Source organism: Delphinus delphis, chromosome 10 (assembly GCF_949987515.2).
Source record: "Delphinus delphis chromosome 10, mDelDel1.2, whole genome shotgun sequence".
NCBI classification, from domain to species: domain Eukaryota; kingdom Metazoa; phylum Chordata; class Mammalia; order Artiodactyla; family Delphinidae; genus Delphinus; species Delphinus delphis.
Genome location: NC_082692.2, coordinates 64,199,674 through 64,222,017, shown reverse-complemented (window position 1 = coordinate 64,222,017; position 22,344 = coordinate 64,199,674). Strand labels below are relative to the sequence as shown.

The 22,344-nt window shown below is 49.0% G+C and overlaps 1 protein-coding gene across 1 annotated transcript in view; it reads left to right on the top strand.

The window, feature by feature from the left end:
- Window positions 1-21,332, top strand: part of MAP4 (microtubule associated protein 4) — a 168,628-nt gene extending 147,296 nt beyond the window's left edge. Inside the window, 11 exon segments of the mRNA XM_060022383.2 lie at window positions 3,678-3,784; window positions 4,587-4,802; window positions 8,080-8,281; window positions 8,840-8,899; window positions 9,020-9,312; window positions 10,784-10,897; window positions 12,699-12,791; window positions 17,211-17,292; window positions 18,780-18,892; window positions 20,780-20,969; window positions 21,094-21,332. Coding sequence (XP_059878366.1) covers window positions 3,678-3,784; window positions 4,587-4,802; window positions 8,080-8,281; window positions 8,840-8,899; window positions 9,020-9,312; window positions 10,784-10,897; window positions 12,699-12,791; window positions 17,211-17,292; window positions 18,780-18,892; window positions 20,780-20,969; window positions 21,094-21,101 — 1,478 coding nt within the window. The 3' untranslated portion in view covers window positions 21,102-21,332.
- Window positions 21,333-22,344: the final 1,012 nt, after the last annotated feature.

Sequence of the window (22,344 nt, the reverse complement as noted above, 5' to 3'; positions counted from 1 at the left end):
TGTTTTAATTTCTGCTGTACAGCAGTGATTCCATTATACATATATACATATATTCTTTTTTAATATTCTTTTCCATTATGGTTTATCATAGGATATTGAATATAGTTCCCTGTGCTATACAGTAGGGCCTTGTTTATTCATCCCAGATACATGAGTTTGCATCTGCTAATCCCAAATTCCCAATCCTTCCCTCCCCTTTAGCCATCACAAGTCTGTTCTCTGTGTTTGTGAGTCTGTTTATATTTTGTAGATATGTTCATTTGGGTCATATTTTAGATTTCACATATAAGTGATGTCATATGATATTTGTCATTCTCTTTATGACTGACTTCACTTAGTATGATTATCTCTAGGTCCATCCATGTTGCTGCAAATGGCATTATTTCATTCTTTTTTATGGCTGAGTAATATTCTGTTGTATATATACACACCACATCTTCTTTATCCGTGGCATCTGCTGATGGACATATAGGTTGTTTCCATGTCTTGGCTATTGTAAATAGTGCTGCTATGAACATAGGGGTGCATGTATCTTTTCAAATTATAGTTTCATCTGGGTATATGCCCAGGAAATTGAATTTTTAATTAAAAAGCTTCTGATGGTTTCAGTGGAGAATTTTACCATACATTTAAAGAATAATTGACACCAATTTTACACATTCTTTGCCAGAAAGTATAAGAGGAAGGAGCACTTCCTAACTCATTATATGATGTCTGTATTATCCTGATAACCAAAATCAGGCAAAGACAGTACCACACAAACTACAGACTGATATCTCCCATGAACTTAGATGCAAAAATTTTTAACAAAGTACTAACAAATCACACCCAGCAGTATATTAAGATGATTATACACAACAGCCAAGTGGAATTTATTCCAGGTATGCAAGGCTGGTTCAATAATCAAAAACCAATCAGTGTAATCCATATCAAAAGTCTAAAGAAGAAAAATCATAAACACATAAAATTCAACAAAATCCAACACCCATTTGTGATAAACTCTCATCAAAGAATAGAGCGAGAACTTCCTCAACTTGAGAAAGAGCATCTACAAAAAACCTACAGCTGACATCATAGTTAATAGTGAAAGACTATATGTTTTCACCCTAAAGTTGCGAACAAGGCAAGGATACTTGCTGTCATCACTCTTATTTAACATAGTACTGGAGGTTCTGGTTAGCACAGTAAAGCACGAGAAGGAAATACAAGGCATATCGATTGGAAAGGAAGAAAAAAATCTGGCTGTGTTTGTAGATGATATGATTGTTTATGTAGAAAATTCCAAGGAATCTACCCTCACAACCCCTAGAACTAATTAGTGAGTTTATCAGTGCCACAGGATACACTATCAACCTGTAAGAAACAATTAATTGCATTTCCATTTAGTAACAATGAACCTATTTTATTCAAAATCCTGTAATAAATATTCGTAGCAGCTTTACTTATAATAGCAAACAGCCAGAAACAACCAAAATGTCCTACAGTATGTGAACGGTTAATCTGTGGTACAGCCACACCGTGGACTTCTCATGTACAACACGGATGCACCTCCGAAGCGTGTTGCTGGGTGAAAGAGGCCAGCTACAAAAAGTAGGACACTGTGTGATTCTACTTATATAATATTCTTGAAATAATATTTTAGAGATGGCAAGCAGATTAATAGCTGCCAGAGATTAAGGGATTGGAAAGGCAGAGGGAGTGGGGTGGCTTTAAAAAAAAAAAGGGTAACATGAGGGAGCTCTGTGGTGATGGAACAATTAATATGTTTTGATTCTTAGTAGTGGTTACATAAAGCTACACATGTGATAAAACGGCATAGAACTGCTTACATACCCGCACACCTACGTGCACGTGCGTGCGCACGCACACACACACACACACACACACACACACACACATGAATGCATGTAAAACTGGAAAAGTCAGATAAGCTCTCTAGATTGTACCAATATCAGTTTCCCGGTGTACTATAGTTATGCAGGGTGTCATTGGGGGAGACTGGGTAAAGGGTACACAGAACCTCCCTGTACATTTCTTTGTAACTTCCTGTGAATCTTTACTTCAAAACAAAAAGTTTTAAAATAAAGCCTCCTAACGCTCCCTAGTTTTGTGCCTGGTCCTCCACCCCATCCCAAAATTAAGTCACCATTGTTTTGTTTCATCATCGTTCTTCCAAAGACTTTTTTAAAATGCATGTACAAGTGTATTTGCAATAGAAGCGTATTGTCTTTTCTAGACAATGGTTTCATGTTATACCTACTGTTCTGTGCCTTGCTTTTCTTTTCACTGAGTAGAGATCGTTCCCTATCAGTCATGGTTTATTTTTTCAAATTCAGAGATAACATTGATACTTCTGCCATATGCTTTAACCAGTTTTCAGTTAACAGACTTCTGGGTTCAGTCCTTTGCTTTTAGGAACCATGCTCTGGTGAAAGACCATACACATTTGCTATTTTGCAGGTATGTGAATATATCTCTAAGATAAATTTCCAGAAATTGTAATTCTGGATTAGAATTTATTTGCACTTGTAATTTTCGGAGATACTGCTAGACTGCCCTGCATCTGATTTGTACCATTTCACACACTTCCAGCAGCATATGTCCTCACATTATCCCCAGCAGCTACTTTGAGATTTTAGGACTTTTGGACAATATGTTAGGTTAGAAATGGTATCTTTTCATATTTTCAAAAGTGATTTGTATTTCTTTTTCTGTAAACTGTGTTCATATTCTTTCGGCCATTTTTCCTGTTCATTTTCTTTTCGGCCTTTATAGGAGTTGGTTGATTTGTAGGAGTAGTTTATGTAATAAGCTCTGTGTCTTTGATGTGAGGTTCAATACTTTTTTCCAATACTTTTTTCAATACTTTTTAAAGGTCCAATACTTTATCATTTGCCTTTTGACTTTTCGTATTGTTTTTTGGGGCACGTGGAAGCTTTTTATTTTTCTGTAGTCCAACTTATCTTTTTTGGCTTCTAGATTTTGTGCCAGTTAGAAAGGTGTTCCCCACACCCAGGTTATAAATTTCATGGTATTTTAATGCTTTCTGGTATAGCCCTATTGAAATCTGGAGTCACCTCCCCACAGTGGTGCTGCTGGGCGTAGCCTTAGGCTGTAGACTTTATTTCTGGCCCTGGATCTGATTTCATGGGTCTCCTCGGCCTTGTTGGAAATCTGGGTCACTGCTAGAACCAGATCAAGTTCATCTCACATCCTCCATAAAGTGGTGCTTTACAGGGAAAGGAAGGAAGGGGAGGACATTGGATGATCTTCTGGCTCTTATCCCATCTCTCAGCAACCTTTATTCCAAGAGATAAACTCTAGTAGAAGTGGTTTTTGTCCCCTATGTGCTCTGGGAGTTAGTGGTTGGGTGACAGAACCCCTTTACCGGTCTCCAGGGAAGGGAAACGAAACTTCAAGGGCCATTTCCTTCCACTGAGCATTTGTGCAAATCCTAGTTAAGTTGCTTTTCCACAGGGACAGGCTGCTTGAATCTCTGGAGTCTAAAACTGTCCTTCGTCACAGTGAGGGGGACTTGGGAGTCTTGACCACTTTCAGCAGCATAGCTCTGGATTTTCTCAGAATGAAGTGCTAGTTAGTGGTGTGTCTCTGCAAAGACTTGCATTTTCACAATGGGTGTGAAAAACATTTGCTTAGCATAACTTTTCCCCCTTTAGGAATAGCCAAACTAGAGGAAGGACGGCTTACTGGGAGTGTGACCGGAAATGACATCACCACCCCTCCAAACAAGGAGCTCCCACCAAGCCCAGAGAAGAAAACAAAGGTAGGTGCCAGAATGGTGGGTTGTCTTCTGCTGTAATTTTTAAAAACTATCTTCTGCTTATTATTGCTTGAATCATGCAAATGAAATTTCTTTTTTCTGAGCTATTATGAGTCCTTCCTCAAGTTTGGACATGCTTAGAAAATATTTTATATTCCCATTTTACCATGGTGGCCTAACTCAAACCTTTAAATCTTTTGCTTTTGACCGTATTATCTTGAATATCTGTTCTGTAGATGTTGTTTCTGCTTCCCTTAACAACAATAATAAAGGGAATTACAGAATTATTCAGAAATCCATTCTGAAGTCTCTGTTAATGAAAAAGGAGCACAGATTGTTAAGGTGGATCATAGCTCCAGACATCTATTGGTACTTATTGCGAGGTACAAATGCCACATTTTAGTGTGGGTTTAAAACAGGACGTTGATATTGCCTCATAGAGGTGCAGATAATAAATAGCCTAATCACCTGCTGGTGACTTTCTTCACAGAATTATTGCAGGCTTCAAAAGTTAGTTAATTGTTTAAAGTTATGACTGAATTTAAATCTTCAGGTGCCAAACTGCTGGAATTTGTGACACTGTCATTAAGAAACAATTCCCAGTTTTCTTTATCTGCATCCTGGTGTCTTTCCACTATTTACTGAGCTCAGAAGAAAGGAGTGCTAATTTTCAGTTGCATCTATCCTCATTGCTTATAATTTTACTTTGAATTGTGCAGTTTATACTTTTTTTTTAAATTTGTTTTTATTCTTGTCTGTGTGTTTGATGTTGGCCTTTAAAAAAAAACAACAAATCAACTTAAAGCCTTTGGCCACCACTCAACCTGCAAAGACTTCAACATCGAAAGCCAAAACACAGCCCACTTCTCTCCCTAAGCAGCCAGCTCCCACCACCTTTGGTGGGTCGAATAAAAAACCCATGAGCCTTGCTTCAGGCTCAGCACCGGCTGCCCCACCCAAACGCCCAGCTGCTGCCACTGCCAGGCCTTCCACCTTACCTTCAAAAGACGGGAAGCCCAAGGTAAGTAGTCACCTGAGCACCGTGCCAGGGAAAAGTTTTCCCCTCCGAGCGTCAGGTAGTCAGACTCTGTTGCTTCCAGACATGGAAGCAGGCTGGTGGACTAGGGGAAAGGAGAGGGCAAAGGGGGAAGGGTAACGCAAATCACTTTGACGCAGCCATGAAATTCAGTGGCCTGTTTTCCTTTGTGCCTTTTCTGCCCTGGCTGGAGGCACTCTTGCCTCTGCTCTGGCTCCTCCTTTCTCCCAGCTCCTCCTCACTCTTTGTCTGTTTACATACTGGTTAACCAGTTTCCCCACTCCACATGCCAATCATATACTCATTTTTGGTGTAATTCCGCCATCAAATTCCCAGTCAAATTCAATTATTTGTCTTTCTGCTTAATCATCCCGCAGAAGTGAATTTCCTCCATTAGTTGATTAGTGATTAGCTCTTCCAGCTTATCTTCCAGCAGATTCCAGCATCAGGTGGTAACTTAACTTTGCTTTTGGCATTAGGCTACCTCTCACTGGGCTCCTTCTGCAATTTTTCAGTTTTCCGGGTCACCCACACATTACTGCTTAGAAATGGGTCAGTTTGGAACAGCAGTAGCTTCACAGGATTGTTCTTGGAGGAGAGGGTGGGTGGAATCTGTGACTGCCTTTTCTAATATCTTCTTTTCTTTGAAAAGGGCCTTTAGGTCAGCCTGATATTACTTTTTTTTTTTTTTTTTTTTTTTTTTGTGGTACGCGGGCCTCTCACCGCTGCGGCCTCTCCCGCTGCGAAGCACAGGCTCCGGACACACAGGCTCAGCAGCCATGGCTCACGGGCCCAGCCGTGCCACGGCATGTGGGATCCTCCTGGACCGGGGCACGAACTCGTGTCCCCTGCATCGGCAGGCGGACCCTCAACCACTGCGCCACCAGGGAAGCCCCGATATTACTCTTTAAAATCATGATGAGGAATAGTTTACCATGTTAAAATGTCAGTGTTTTCATTTAATCTTGTAAAGAAAACTGGTGGAACCTAGGAATTGTCAGCTAGGTTGACAACCCTGGCCAAGAAACGGAGAAATCCTAGTATAGACTAGGAATTATAAAATCTCGTAAAGCTTTCTGATCCTCATTTACCCAGTTGACACTGCTTTTCTTGATGTTTAGAAAACAATTTATTTGAATAAGGGGGCAGAGGGAAGGTGGCTGGAGCCGTGGCAGCAGCTCCTCCCTGACACTTTCTTAGCAGCAAATCCTGGGGGAGACAGAGGAGGCCATGGGAAGGAGGGGGTACTCTCTAGTGAAGTTCACTCTGTAATAATAACAAAAATGAAGCATACTGTAGTGATTTCTTTATAGACATTAACTCTTTTAATTCTGTCTCTCAACAACCCATAATGTGGATTTTAGTATCCTCATTTCAGAGCTCAGTTAAGTAACCTTTCTGTAGTCCAGTGCTAATAAGCGGCAGAGCCTGTATTTGAACTTGGGTCTAACTCCAACACTGGTGCTCAGGGCCTCTATCAATACTCTTGTTTCCTGTCTTTTTGCCATGCAGCTTTTAGACAGCATTTTGAGATGCTGCTGACCTGAAGAGGTGATGTGCCTCATAATGATGACTGTTATTTATCTTTTAGATAAGAAACAGATGGAAACATTTTGAGAGATGGATAAAAACTAAAGCCTACTGAAATTTGTTTTTTTCCTTATTTGGTAGAAAGATTTATAGGAGGAAACAAAGGGGAAAAAACTATTCAGAAAAAATAAGATCTGTGATTCTGGCAGAGGAGAAAATACAGTTGAGAAAACAGGAGAGTGACTCCAACTCTGAGAGCAGGCTGGTTCTGCAGCCTGCTGAGGCCAAAAGCCTGACGTCTAAAGAACATCACATCCTTTAGAGATTTCTATCTCAAGCAACTTTTTTCTAACTTATTTTATTATTATTACTCTTACTAGCAAAATATAAGACCCCACCCGATTATTCTGACTCATAGTATTGAAAATTTGAAGGAGACCCCAGAGAGCATCTGGTTTAGTCTTTACATTTTAGAGTAAACAGAGCAGGAGTCCCTCTGCACGGAATCCCACGACACGCTCGAGACAGAGCTGGTAGCTGGACCACTTCCCCTGATTCCAACCTTAGGGTTCTTTAACACCATGCTTGGGCCCTTCGTTTGTAGGAATGGTCGTTACCCTGCATTTGCAGGGCTAGAGTTTATTTAAATGGCTGCCAGCCCTTAATTTCTGAGAACTCCTTAGCTGATTTTCCAGTTAAGCAATATCCTGCTTGTCTCCACCAACATACTACCCTCTGTGTGGCCATTTCTCTTGGAGTATAAGAGCTGGATCCCCTTTGTCTGTGGTTTGGCTTACTCTCTTGAGTAACATGGTATATTTGCTTATCAAAACAGTCTGTTCATTGCCTATTCCTGTAGAAACCAGGCTGTATTGATTCCTTCCCTTCCTTGATAGTGACTACATGCCCAGCCTCCATGGAAGAGGAGCTAGAGTGACCCAGATGGCCTGTGTCTGCACTTGAGAGGCTTTTCCCTTTTGCTTTCAGTCAGAACTGTGGCATCGGCCTCCTCATTCCCTCTGTTGGTCAGGCCTGCACCCTCCACTGCCCCTTCTTACTGTCCCTGTGCTCTTACAGAATCCTCATCCTCCCATCCCTAACATCACTTATTATCAAAGCTGGTCCGTAGCGATCCTTTGTTCCAGCCTCCTTTGTCCAGATGAGGAAATAAAGCCCAGAGAGGCTCAATGATTTGCCCAAGATCACACTGTGAGTTGGGGTCCTGCCTGGGGCTACAGCTTAGACCTGACTGATTTGGTCAACGCAGTTTCCAGCTGCAGCTCCATCCTGTTCAGAATTCACTGGGTGCATCTTAGCCAAAAGAATGGCTGAATTTGACTGAACATTTTAAATTTTTTGTTTTATGTATTTGTTTGATCTCTGGTCAAATATTAATACCTTAAATACATAAGTATTTAATGCAGGGGATCCTGAGGCAGATGTACTTTGTGGTGTGGTATATTTTCAGGGCTGTTCACTCTCACTGGTTCAGGTTGGATTCAGGTGGTTTGACTCCCTGTTTCCTGATTCCCGATCACACGGCACCCTACATAGCCATTTCTCATGTTGTGTGGAGGACTTTGATCATATAGCCACATATATTTCCTATCAGTGGTGCCAAACCCACAGTACCCCTGATTTCTGGCATAAGCTTATATGGAACCATCCTTTGGCGTGACTTCCTCGGCCTATTGCTGACCTGCAGCTCTTATTCCCACTTTCCTATTAGCAGCCTGTTGCAGAGGCAAAGATTCCTGAGAAGCGGGCCTCACCATCCAAGCCAGCCTCGCCATCCAAGCTGGTCTCTGCCCTGGCCGGTAGGCCTGGCTCCAAGAGCACCCAGACTGTTCCAAAAGCCACAGCAGCTGCCACTCTTGCCTCAGCTGGGCCAAGCAGTAGGAGCCCCTCTACACCCCTGCCCAAGAGGCCTGCTGGTGAGTACTGCGCTTCCCTCCCATGGGAACCAGTGGGGAGGAGGGTGGGGCCTTGGCTTTTTGCTCCAGCCATAGCAGCAGCCGGCATCACAGACATCTGTGCAGACCTGCTTGTGCACCAGTCCTTAATGAGGTCTGTTGAAAAGTGATAGCCTCGATCTCCATGTGAGGTTAGTAAGTATGTGTACCCAGAAAAATCCTGAGTGAAGGGGATTCTCATGAATTCCAAGGTAGAATTTACTATTCCTTTCTTAGTAACTCCACAGCACGTGGACTTTCATGATAAGAAATAGGCCATTCAAAGAAAGTCCACGTAGAAGGGAAGGCATTGTCAAGACTGTAGAAAAGAGTAAGACACAGTGCTTGGCCTTGGACGCTCCATCAGGGCGTGGTCTTTACTCGGCTGTCTGATTTACTAGTTTATTCTCAGATACTAGCACAGCCCCTGGCTCAAACAGTTCAGTAATTGTTGAATGAATGCATGAATCTCAGTTTTGGATGAGCCATTCAGTAGGTTATTTTGTTAATCCTGATGTTAAAAAGTATATATTTGTGCAGCGGTCAAGACTGAGGGGAAACCTGCAGACATCAAGAAGATGGCTACGAAGTCTGCACCAGGTAAGACCCCATCCCCCGCTTCGTGGATCCCAGATTTAAACCCCCACCTCTTCCATGGCTTTAAGGCTCCCTTTGCTCTCTTCCCTGCATACCCGTTATCTCTCACTCCCACCTTTGCAGCTGACGTGAGTCGCCCAAAGAACACCTCCACCAGTTCCGTGAAGAAAAGCGCCGCCGTCCCTGGGGCGGCACCCCCAGCAGGGGTGACTCCCAGCCGCGTCAAGCCCACAGCCACCCCTCCCCGGCCCTCTGGGACTCCTTCCGTGGACAAGAAGCCCACGGCAGCCAAGCCCAGCTCCTCTGCCCCAAGGCTGGGCCGCGTGGCTACCAATGCTTCTGCCCCTGATCTGAAGAATGTCCGTTCCAAGGTTGGCTCCACGGAAAACATCAAGCACCAGCCTGGAGGAGGCCGGGTGAGTCCAGGGAGCTTGGGGTCCTCAGCAGGCTGGCCCCTGCTTCTTCCTCTGCCACATCTAAGCACCGTTCCCAGGCATGTCCTTGCATCAGCCCAAAGGGCCCACCATGCAGGGAGCAGTCAGGACGTTGGATTCAGCGTCAGGGAATTTCCTCCTGGGCTCCGCCTCCCAGCAGCAGCAAGCAGGTGGCTCTGAGCTTTCTCTTCTCCTCTCCTGTTCTGCATTTTGGGGTTTAGGCTTACACTCTTGGAGGAAAAAGGGTTCTGCTTTACAAAACAAACAGAGGAGGCCTCTGAGCCTTGAACAGGTGAGAGACACTGGGCGGGAACCTGGTTTGTTCTGTTTCTTACGCCTGCACTGTGAACAGCAGGATAGGCAGAAAGAAGATGGACCACCTCTTTGTTCCCTATGCTGTGTCTTGGGTGGAGAGTCTGTCTGAACGAGGATTAGTGTCCTCTTGTGGCCAGGGTGACTTGCTGCGAGCCCCTGGCTTTCCTAAACAAAGGACCGTGATAGAGTGTTGAGATGGAGAAGCATGGCTGGACACAGCGCTTCACTTTAAGGACTTTCTGGGTGCATCCATCCCAGAATTATTTGTTAACTGTTAGCAGCCACGGGGATTTTATGTGTGAAAAGGTGGTGGCAAAAGTCCAAGTTCAAAGTCCCAGGAGCAGCAACCTTCTCACCTCCTGCCTCATTCTCTAGCACTTAAACCACCACCACCGGCGTACGCCTCCCCCCGCCCACCCGCCACTCAGGATAGGATACTTAAATTGCTTCAATCCAGAGCTGCTAAAAAATTGAAGAGGGTCCAAAATGAAGTAGAATCCTGGTGCTGTTGGAAGACACTGATGGAAAACTGGGATAAGGGCCCAAGAGTTGCTTTTGACAAGAGATTATGGCTCTAACGTACCCAGCCAGGCATCTGGGGCTGTGGTGGTGATGGCCTGCCTGTTTCCCACCCTGGCCCATGCTCTTCTTATGTTTTCATGGTGCAAAAGTTGCAGGAGGTCTTGGTGGAGAGTTCAGTAACTCAGTCTGGTGATGAAAGTATTTTCTGTTCCAACGTACCTGAGGGTGTGGCACTTCCCATCATCAGTAATAGCTCCCTGTGACCATGGCAGCTTTCTTGGGGCATATCAGAACATAGGGCAGGGGGGTGGGACATTGTGATTTGAAAACCCTAGTACACACTCAGAAGAGAATCGCTCATTTAGCCTCCTTCTTGCCTCTTCTCCACGAATGGTGTCTTGATCTCTTCCTCGTGTCTCAAGTCTGGTCTGTAGCCCCTCTCCCTCCAGCTTGGTCTGCCCTGGCAAATCGGTGGTTTTTTTCTAGGAGCAAGGGTGACCTGCTTCTGCATGGTGGCCTGGCCTGGATGCGAGTCCCCTTCAGCCCTCTTCCCTTCTTTGTATCTGGGCTCTTGTCCTCTTGGTTTGAAATTTGCCCTCCCTTTATCTCCATCCAGGCCAAAGTAGAGAAAAAAACAGAGGCAGCTGCTCCAGCTCGAAAGCCTGAACCTAACGCAGTCACTAAAGCAGCCGGCCCAATTGGCAGTGCACAGAAACCGCCTGCTGGGAAAGTGAGTTTTATTTAGACTCTTACCTCTTGAAGGTAAAAAGATGGTCAACTGTTTCTTCCAGCCTCAGTCACTTTCCCTTCTATTGCACTTTTTTCTTATCCTTAACTAGTTTCTACTTCTCCCTGTGTTCCTTCCTCTGTGTTTGATGACTCAGGCATCAGAAAGTATTCTCTATTAACCTGAAAGTTAACAGAGCTAGGAGCCCACTAGCCCTTTAGGGAATATTTATTTAGCTGGATAAAATGGATCCAAACACTTTCAGTCACTACCTTCACTCTGACCTTGATCTGAAACATACCCATTATGTACACAAACACAGAGTACCCAGCTTCTTCCTCAGTAAGACGTGGCACTGGTAACCTTCCAGCAATAGGAACCCTGGAGCCCCTGTCCTTCAAGTTCAACTGAAGGCCCCTCTCAACACCTCTGGGTGTGGAGATAGCTTCATTTGTCCTGGTTCTCCAAGGACCTCTGTACTGAAAGTTAGGATGCTGATTCCCAGCGAAAACCCACTCAGCATAGGGATTGCACCGTCACCTGGATGCAGCGGGGAAATGCTAGGTTCTTTCCCCTTGTCTCCACACCCTGGAGCCAGGGCCCTCCTCTTGCCCTGGGAACCTTCTGCCCTTATCTGTGGCAGGTAGGTGGCCAGGGCAAGGACTTTGTATGGTTGGCAGGTGGGGAAGGCTGCACCATGGTTCCTGGGAGCTTCTAGAGGTCCTGTAGGTCTCTGGTTCATTAGGAAAGTGGTTTGCTCACCAGTTGTTCATCATTGATGTATGTAAAGAAGGCAAGGAACAGTTGGAGTTTCTCAGGGTAGATTCTACTCTGGGGAGAACCCTTCAGTTTGGGGGCTACTACATCATTTGTGAAGTGCTCTAAGGAAAGGAAGGAAGGACGCTGGCAACTATTCCTTCTTGAGAAGGCTCAAAAAGAATTATTTGTCCCAGATCTTGGATCCTGAGCCTTTGTGTTGCTCCATTCCAGGGGGAGCCGTTTATATACAACACATTGTGCAGGTGCCCCCCCAGATTGTGCCTCACTGCAGCCCTGCCCAGAGCCTAGTCTCTTTACACATGAAACAGGGCACAGGATTGGGCATCTGGAGGATTGTGGAAGGGGTTTTACCCTGGAATCAAAAAGAAGACTAGACTTAAACCTCAATTGCACTGTGCTTTCTTGAGTCCTGAGACAAGTGGGCTCTGCGTGGAAGTGTGGCTTCGGCCTGTGCCCCCTGGTGCCCAGGGTTCTGCATAGCAGGTCCAGCGGCCTCGGGTCCCTTCCTTCCCATCAGCATCAGATCTGGGCCGTGAGCCAGCGGCCCCAGGCTTCTCCACACAGCCTTTGCTTCCTAGAGCAGGTCTGGCTGCAGCGATTCCAGGCCCCAGATTTAAGGGAAGTGCCGTCCTTGGGTGAGGACGGGTCCGGATGAGCAGGACCCTTGCAGAGAGGAGCGTCGGGGAGAGAGCAGGCGGGGGGTGGGCCGTGGCTGAGTGGGCATTGGGGCCACTGCTGTCTGCACCCTGTGAACTGCAGCCGGCCCCCAGGAGCAGTGAGGGTGCCCATGTAGCACTCTGGCGACATCTTCTGTCCTTGTGTTGTTTGTTCGTGTTTTCACTCCCTTTCCTGCTCCTTCCAGTTCCTTGGCCTGTGCTTTTCCACAGCAGTTCTGCTGAAGGTGGGGTTTTAACAGCACTCCCTGCAGCTCATCGTGGTCACGTGTGGACTCACTGCCTGCCCCGTGTCGGTTCTAACCAGCCCTCTCCCTTTGTGTTGTTTTTTCTGTTCTCTAACACTCCAGGTCCAGATAGTCTCCAAAAAAGTGAGCTACAGCCATATTCAGTCCAAGTGTGGTTCCAAGGACAATATTAAGCATGTCCCTGGAGGTGGTAATGTAAGTATGGCTCGGGGCCGCTGGTGTCTGAGGCACCCTGGAAAGAGGGCCGCCCCGCCCTGGCGGGCGAGTGGAGTCGGGGGGACCCCGATGCTCAAATGTGTTCAGACTGAGTGTTTCTGGTGAGCCCTAAACGACAGCTGGGTGACACCCACTTGACATCTTTTGCCCCTGTGGGTGGGAGGCCTTAGGGGTTCAGAGACCTGTTCTGAGGGACGCGGTCTGTCTCGAGTCCGCTCTTGGGGGTGCAGTGGTCCTGACCTGGAGACAGATGTCCAGACTTCTCCAGAGCCCATCCTCGAGTCCTTGCTGTTGTAGAGCAGGGAGTTTGTGTTCCGCGTGCTCCCACCCGTCCTGTGCCCTCCCTGCATCTCTGTGACTCTGCTCTTTCTCCTCTTCTCTCCCTGCTTCCTTCCCCCTCTTTTCTTTCTGCTCTCCTTCCCCCACTGTTTACCTTTTCCAACCCCTTCCTCCTATTTCCTTTTCTTTTTGGCTCTTTCTCTCGCCCATCTAGACATCCTGTTTATCATGCTGCTACTCTGTACCACCCTTAAGATCTGTGTTAGGGACACAGGTGACTGGGGCTCATAGGGAGGTCCTGGTCTAGGGAGAGATGGTGTAGATCACCATTGTCATCTGGTATGTGGAGAGCACACTTGCATTTTCCACGTCCCTGTGACAGAGCCCTGCCCTCACCGCCTCTCCCCTAGCTTCTCTCCCACCCCAAGAGGGAGAGAGCTGCCCTGTCCTGATCTCCCTTGGGTTCATTCAGTTCCTTCTCCTCTCTTTCCTGACCTGGATTAAGTCCTGCTCTGCTTACCCTCTTCATTTTTAGGCTCTGTCCCCCTGCCCCCTTGGTGGTCATGTCGTCCTGCCCATGGCTTACAGAGGGCCCAACCCTGCAGTTCTGCTGTGAGGGTGCAAACATAGAACACCTCTTTCTTCCCCCTGCACAACTCCCCTACTGCACATCCTTCCTGGTCATCTCCCCACCACTGGCTCTTCCTGGCGTGGGCAGAAACTGCATCCTTGGCACTCGGGTGGCTGGTTCTTGGCCAACTTGGAAGTTGGCCAGAGATCAGCCATCCCAGTGTGGGAAGGCAGAGGTGGGGGAAGCTTTTAAAGGCAGTGTGTGGTTAAGGTGAGAAAGATCCAACCCGTGAAGGGCGCAGGTAGGCACTGGCCCTAGCTTTTCCTCTCAGGCTTTGGCCTAGATGCAAACGGAAGGTGAACAGGGATTCTGAGGGAATTGGGTTGCGTGCATGTGTGTGTGGGTGTGTGGGTGTGTGTGTGTGTGACACAGAAATGCATTTATATATGTTGTGTGGTGTATGTCAGAGCTCTGAAAATAGTCCTCGTTCATCTGTCACCTAGTATGGTCTTCCCACACTGCCTACACATGATTTCAAACAAGATTTTTTTGGTGAGGGAATGTACTTTTTAAAAGAGTTTTCATTTTAGGAGGTTTCCTTAAACAGCAGAGCATTAGGAAAATGCCTGTGACAGTGTTTCCAGTGGGAAGATGAGGGTAAACAGCCTGGACTATGGCGCTGTCCTGCCTTCCATCAGCCCCTCCATAAAGCCACCATAAATATACCTGTGTATAAGAAGGGTGGCCACCAGCCGTACGGGTCTAACCCCATTCCCCCACAGGGCCCTCCTTACCCCAGAGAGAAATTCTGGGGTTACCACAGGGATTCGTGGCTTGGAACAGGATCCTGGTCAGTACTCCCCACATGTCCCCATGTACACATAAACATGCCTCTTGTTGAGAACTGAGAGGCCATCGGGTGAGAACATAGCAGCTACTTCTGTGGCTGATCCCAGTTTAAATGTTGCAGCAGTTTTAATTCCATTTCACCCTTGCAAGGAGGGGTGTGTATGTTAATGGGTTCTGAGACCTGTTGGCAGTGTCACTTCAGTAGCAGTATTGACACCTGCAGCGGCCTGCAGGCCAGGGGCAGATCACGTGAGCACACGGCTTGAGCGAGGTGCGAGAATGCCGGGGTGGTGGTGAACAGGCTGGTGCTGGCTGCCAGGCGTCACTGCGGGCGACTTTGGGGCTAGCACGAGAAACACACATCCTAGGCCAGAGCAGCAGCACGTGGCTCCCTAAAGCCAAAGCCGTCAGTGGAGGCCGGGGGCTAGGGGAGCAGGTTGGGGGTATCTTTTGGAAGCGGATTGTGGCTCTTCTATGTACCAGCCTGGGAAGGCAGAGCTTGTCTCAGAGGCTTTGTTAACTTAGTGAGATGCAATTAAGCTTTTTAAAACTTTATATATATATATATATATAAAATTTATTTATTTACTTTATTTTTGGCTGACTTGGATCTTCGTTGCTGCACATGGGCCTTCTCTAGTTGTGGCAAGTGGGGGCTACTCTTCGTTGTGGTGCGCGGGCTCTAGGCCACGCAGGCTTTAGTAGTTGTGGCTCGTGGGCTCTAGAGCTCAGGCTCAGTAGTTGTGGCGCAACGGGCTTAGTTGCTCCACGGCATGTGGGATCTTCTGGCCCAGGGCTCGAACCCGTGTCCCCTGCATTGACAGGCGGATTCGTAACCACTGCGCCACCAGGGAAGTCCCTAAAACTTTTAATTATAGAAATTTTCAAACATATACAAAAGTAGAGAAAATAGTAACGTGAATTGGATGTACTTTTTTACCCAGCTTCATTTATTAATCTTTGTGGCCAGTCTTATCTATAAATGCCCACCCCAGTTATTTTGAAGCCAGTTTCAGTTATATCTTTTATCTGCAAATATTCCAATATGTAACTTTAAAAGATAAGAACTCTAATATACATATGTATATAAAATCCCATAGCATGTTAAACAGGTTTGCTTAATCAGGAAACAAGTAAGGTCCATAAGTTGTGATTGGTTGATTTGCATCTTATAATCTTAGGTTTCTCTTACTCTACAAGTTCCCTGTTCATTTTTTCTTTTTTCACGGTAATATTTTTCAGAGTAAACTGAGTGGTTTGTCCTAGAATTTGGATTCTGCTGAGGATGTCCCCACGGTTTCACTTAACGTATTCATTAGTCCCACAGTTTTCTTTTTATTTATTTATTGTTTTTTTTAACATCTTCATTGGGGTATAATTGGTATACAATGGTGTGTTAGTTTCTGCTTTATAACAAAGTGAATCAGTTATACATATACATACGTTCCCCTATCTCTTCCCTCTTGCGTCTCCCTCCCTCCCACCCTCCCTATCCCACCCCTCCGGGCGGTCACAAAGCACTGAGCTGATCTCCCTGTGCTATGCGGCTGCTTCCCACTAGCTATCTATTTTACAATTGGTAGTGTATATATGTCCATGCCTCTCTCTCGCTTTGTCACAGCTCACCCTTCCCCCTCCCCATATCCTCAAGTCCGTTCTCTAGTAAGTCTGTGTCTTTATTCCTGTTTTACCCCAAGGTTCTTCATGACATTTTTTTTTCTTAAATTCCATATATATGTGTTAGCATACGGTATTTGACTTTCTCTTTCTGACTTACTTCACTCTGTATGACAGACTCTAGGTCTATCCACCTCATTACAAATAACTCAATTTCGTTCCTTTTATGGCTGAGTAATATTCCATTGTATATCTGTGCCACATCTTTATCCATTCATCCGATGATGGGCACCCACAGTTTTCTTTAGATTGATTCAGACTTGATATTTTTCCCCACATTTTTGCAAGACGTTCATAGGCAGTGGTGGTGTTTCTATCAGGAAACATAATGTCTCACTCTTCTCGTCGTCTCACTCCTCGTGATGCTGGCGGCTGTTGATGCCCAAAACCATGAGTTCAGTGAAGGTGCACTGTGGTGAGACTCTAATTATCCTGTCCTTTCTTCATTTATTGGCTGGAATACATCTATAAAGCGAAACTTCCCCTTATCAACTATTCTTTTTTTGAGGACTAGGTTCAGCTGTGGCACACTGTCAACAGATGTGTGGACTCCACACCCTGGCGAGAGCCCAGCCGTGGCGAGTGACCTCTGTTGACTCCTCACAGGTCATCTCAGGGATGGCGCAAGATGAGCCTGTCACTGTTGCCGAGGACACGTGGTGGCTTGCTTTAGCAGCTGCCAGATCTGTGGCTGGGAAAAGTGCATTTCCCCAAGCTCCTGTTTAGGGAGAACTGCAGCCTTGTTGGAAAGATGAGCCAGAGTAGAGGCTGCTGTTTTGATGGTAGTAGGTACGCTGTAGGTGATGATTGAGCACCTGAAGCGATTAGTATAGAGCTGGTGCTGAGGTCCCTTCAAGAGATGGTATGAAGAAGGGATGGAGTGAGGTTAGAGCCAGGGAAGCCTTTGGAGAAGGCGGCCTCTGACCTCGGGTTTGGAGACTATAAAGAGAGCATGGGTTTGGACCTGGCAGTACACCTTCTCTCACTGAGGCAGTCACTTTTTTGTGTGTTTTTCTCCTCAGGTTCAGATTCAGAACAAGAAGGTGGACATCTCTAAGGTCTCCTCCAAGTGTGGGTCCAAGGCTAACATTAAGCACAAGCCTGGTGAGTGGTGCCTCCCTTGTCCCAGGTTTCACCCCTATGTCTCTGTCCTTCCATGAAGATTCCTGGAGCCACACACCCAGGGCACAGCAGTAGAAGCAACGTAGTCCTCAGTCCCTGTCAGGGAGGGGGGATTCTGGGCACTAACCTTTTAGTTGGAGGAGGAACAGTGTGGAAGGTTTGCCATTTGCACCAGCAGCGTCTTGAGGACCTGCTGTGTGCATGGCACTGTTGACCTAGGCCTCGGGGAAAGGTACGCTAGGGGCTAAGAACCCTTCTCAGCCTCCCAGGCAAGCGTTCAGGAGCTGGTGCTGAAGGAGCTCTGGAGAGTGGTGGTCGGGTCTTGCCTGTCAGACTCAGGAGCAGAGGGTATTCTCGAGCAGTGAAGCATCATCCACCAGCAGCTCCAGCAGGAGATAGGGAGCCATTCAATAATGCCGCCTCGGCCTGCCCATGTGGATCTTGCCACTACAGCAATGCAGACTCTCCTGCCAGCAGCACAGGTGGCCTGGCGCCCCCGTGGAGGCCTCTGAGCCACTGGCAATGTTGTCTGAGCAGGGCCTGCGTTCTTGGCTCGGCTGTACCCTAAGAGCCTCGTGTGTCCTGGACCCTGGGTCGGCAGCAGATTTGGGGTAGTGCCGTATCTGTAGTGGCAGGCACACTGGCTGACAGGTCTGGTGTCTCAGAGATCAGTCGCCACGCCACGGGCCAGTTAAGGGGAAGGCAAAGAAAACTCCCTTCCCTCTCAGCAAAAACTGTCATCCATTTTAGAAGGTGTTCTGTGTAAAAGGATCAAAACACTTTGCCCCTTAACTAACCTTCATTTTTCCTTCTATCTGGAAAATCCAGTCCTGTGAGATACCTCCTTCCCTAGTGACACTGAGTGACTTGAGGTCCAGTTTTTGCAAGGGGCCAGAAATCCAGTGGGTAGGATACCTGGAGAATTTGGCAGGCAGCTAGGTGTTGAGGTTGGTGATATGAGCCAGGAGGAGATGGGAGAATGAAGAAGGGCTCAAGGGAAAGCCAAGCTGAGGGGCCGGGTGGCCAGTGACAGTGCTCTGGCCCTTGATCCCATGGCCTCACTCTGGCTGAGCTGTGAACGTTGCCTGTGTACAGACTGCCTCCCCTCTGCTCCCGCCTCTTGCCTTCCCTTCTTTTCATGACAGTGAGATTCAGTTAAACTGCTCACCTAGACCATACTCCATCCTGTGACTCACTGGCTCACTGGTGACTTTGAGCAAGTCACTCCTCTCCTCCAGTATCAGTGGTGGCAGCTGGAAAACCAGGATTCCAGGATCTTGACCCTGACCAACAGGGTGTTTATGAGGCTGAAAGCATGTGTTCACTGTGCCTCTTCCTTTGTCCTCAGAGCAGGTCACTTTTTCCCCATTTCTATACTGGGCACATCCCAGTCCTTGGCCAGCCTCCTGGCTTTGCCTGTAGGGGTATTTCTCTGCCACCCACAGTGACCCATTTCTGTTTGGTTCCAGGTGGAGGAGATGTCAAGATCGAAAGTCAAAAGCTGAACTTCAAGGAGAAGGCCCAGGCGAAGGTGGGATCTCTTGATAACGTGGGCCACCTGCCTGCAGGAGGTGCCGTGAAGGTAATGAGTGGGTCCTGGCGGGGACACAGCTGGGGGGTGGGGTTGTGCGGCTGGAGTCTGGGTCCCAGCAGGTGGGCACCTGTCACCGCCCCTCAGTCTCTTCAGGGGTCATGTTTCACCCACACCATTGCTGTTTCCATCGTCTGTCGTCAGTCCTGAGCGAGGCAGGAGAGGTGAAGAGGCCCCAGCCCGGTCACCTCTCACCTGTCCAGCTGGAGATGGAACGTTCTCCTGAGAGCCGTGGCCTGCCTTTCTGAGCCCATCTCAGCCATGTTCAGAGGGACAGGGCTGGAGTGCAGGTCCCCACAAGGCCGGGGTCTGTGTGGTACCGTTCTCGCAGCACCTCCTGAGACGGGAGTGTTCGGTACCTGCTCTGTGTCAGGCTCTGTTCTGGGCCTGGGAGCGGAATGGCACATTTTTACTGCCCGTGACGGCAGGCCTGGCATCCACCCCTCTGGAGGCCTGCGCGGGCCGGGCTCTGGAGAGCACTCAGGCGGCAGGCTTCCCATCCTGGTTGGGCCTCTCCTCCCTTCCCTCCCTCTCTTCCCTCTGCGCTCCTTCCACAGTACTGTGAGATCTTTTGTCTGCCAAGATGCTGTCTGTCCTTTGTTCCGTGTCATCGGGTAGCAGGGCCGTGGGGGCAGCGCCTTGCCGGCTTCCAAGCCTGAGGGTGGCTGCAGCTGCTCAGGGAGGGGTGGGCGAGGGAGAGGGGACATGAGCAGTGCTCCGGGCCTTCCCCTGCATCTGACCGCGCAGCGCGGCTCCATCCCAGCCCGCACTTTGTCCCACCCACCTCAGTGCTCCGTTCAAGCCCGGACTAGCTCCCTCTGTCGCAGCCTCTCAGGACATGCTCCACACCTTGTGAGGGGCTGTTCTCTGGTCAGCACCCCCGGGGCACTAACTTGGGTGTAGTCACTTGTCCCCGGCCACACGACGGGTGCACGCAGACCAGGGCTCACGCCTGGGCCTTTCTGACCGCAAGTCTTTTCTTTACTCACATCACCTCCCTTTCTTATCACTTCTGGAACTATTTTTCTAACACAGAGGCCCGTTTCTTTCACTGCTCTGATTTCTCCTGTTGTCGCCTTTGGGCGTTCCCAGCACAGGTGTGCCAGCTCGCCAGTGCCTCCCAGCAGCCCTCCCTCTTGTGCTCTGGACTCACACTGGGTGTCCACGGCCACCACAAGGCCTTCCTCGCCAGGCCCCCCCAGTCTCCCTCACACCTCCTTGGACACCTTCTTCCCTCCTGTGTCCCCAGGCCCCAGAAAGATGCCCAGCACAGAGGAGGCCTCTGTCAGGGGCGCATGAATGATGGATACACGGGCAGCGCTGCCCCAGGAATGGCCGAGAAAGCCTCTCCGAACACTCGCATGTGCAGGGAGTGCCCTGGGATCCCTTAGGTCTGAGGTGGCGGCCTGCACCCCTCAGGAACTGGTTCAAACTCCCGGAGCTCCCTCGCCCTAGTGGCTCCAGACCCACAACTTGAGATGATTCCTTAGCTTTTTTGCTAACAATCTGCTGTCATAAGTGTTGTGATCTGGCATCAGCCTTGTTGAGAAGCCAGGCACCTTTCACCTCTCATGTCAGAGGCTTCACGAAGCCTTTCGTCTCCCAGAGGAGGCTCTCAGAGCGTGTCACTAGCCAGGCTGCACTGCTTTACTGCCCCAGAGCCTGAGTTCTTACCCAGCACCCTGCCACCCAGGCCAGGAGTTGGTCTGGCGGGGGGGGCGGGGGGGCACCTGGTCTAGACTCCCAGGTGACTGTACCTTGAGCCAATGGGGAGCAGCAACAGCGGGGGTGGGGACTGTGTGTGAAACCCACCACCATCACCATCCCACACCCTCCCCGACTGACCCTGCACTGTCTCCCCCACTGTTTCATTTGTAGACTGAGGGCGGTGGCAGCGAGGCCCCTCCGTGTCCGGGCCCCCCAGCTGGGGAGGAGCTGGCCATCCCTGAGGCAGCGCCTGAAGCTGGCGCCCCCACTTCAGCCAGTGGCCTCAGTGGCCACACCACCCTGGCAGGGGGTGGTGACCAAAGGGAGGCCCAGACCTTGGACAGCCAGATCCAGGAGACAAGTAAGTGGCTGGGCTCGGCCTAAGGGCCAGCCAGGGGCCCTGCCACTGGCTGCAGATTGAAACTCCTTTGTTTTCCTACCGGAGTGTGGCCTGAATTTTAACGAAGCAACCTTTTATTTTCCAGGCATCTAATGATGACATTCTGGTCTCGTCTTCCGTCCCCCGTGTTCCCCTTCTTGTCTCCCCCGTCACCCTCTCCCTTCCCTCCTCCTGTGTCACTGCAGATTGAGACCTACAGGCTGACGTTCCGGGCAAACGCCAGGGCCCGCACCGACCACGGGGCCGACATTGTCTCCCGCCCCCCTCCACTTCCCTGGCGGCCCCAGCTCAGGCACCTGGGCCCCTAGCTCCCTCTCCCGGGCTGCCCTCTAGGCCCCTCCCTCCCTCCCTCCCTCCTGCCTCACTTGCCCAGGGTGGCAGCAGCCCCACCCCCGTGCTCCCTCCACTCCCGGCCCCAGACCCGGCTCCCTGCTTGGCTCCCCCGTCCTCACCATTGCGCCGCTGCTCCGCGGAGAAGGTTGGGTGGAAAGTGGGGTAGGGGAGGCTAGTTCAGGACCTCCTGGGATCTGGGTGGGGGGAACCGGAGTCCAACCTCCTCTTTGTTTGGTTTTTTTGGACCAAACCCAAGAGAAACTGACATACCCTCCCTCCTCGCTGGTCCATCTGGAGGGAAGAGTGGAAGTGGATGTCCCCGTGATGGCTGGGTGCTAACTGCGTACCCTGAAGCCTGCTAAGCCACTGCCTCTTCCTTTGACCCCACAGTGGTGCCCACCTCACAGGTGGCACCAGGCACCTCTTGCTGCCCTCCCCCAAGTTAGTCAGGGGCAATGCTGCCTGTCCCCGCTGCTTCCCATACCTACCTAGCTGCTGTCACACTTTTATCTTTTTTTTTAATAACCTGAAAACCGGTGGAGTAGTTTTGCAGGTTGAAGCCATGTCTGAATGAAAGTCGTTGGTAGGTGTTAAAGGAAACAGGGAAGGGAGATCCTGAAGCCTCCAGCTGGGAGGTGAGGCATTGGAGGCTGCCCTGCCTTGGGCAGCTTGGGGCCCCGGCCCCGGAGGTGGTGTGGGCAGGGCAGGTGCAGTGGGGGGCTGTGGGCTAGAGGGCAGGCAGGGACCGCTAGGGGCTGGTCAGAGTGTGGACTGGTGGTTCTGGCATTTTGTGTGTATGCTGCTTTTCTTTTCTAACCAAGAGGCTGGTTTTGGCATCTATGTCTGTCTCATTCCCTGGGATCTGGTGGGAGACAAGGTCGGGCTGGAAAGGGCCATGGAGGTCAAATTCCTCCTAGCCTCCAACCTAGGACACTCGAGCCCTCAGTTGCCAGGGAGCCTGATGTGTTCAGAACTCATGTGGATAGTGGGGAATCAAGTCTGG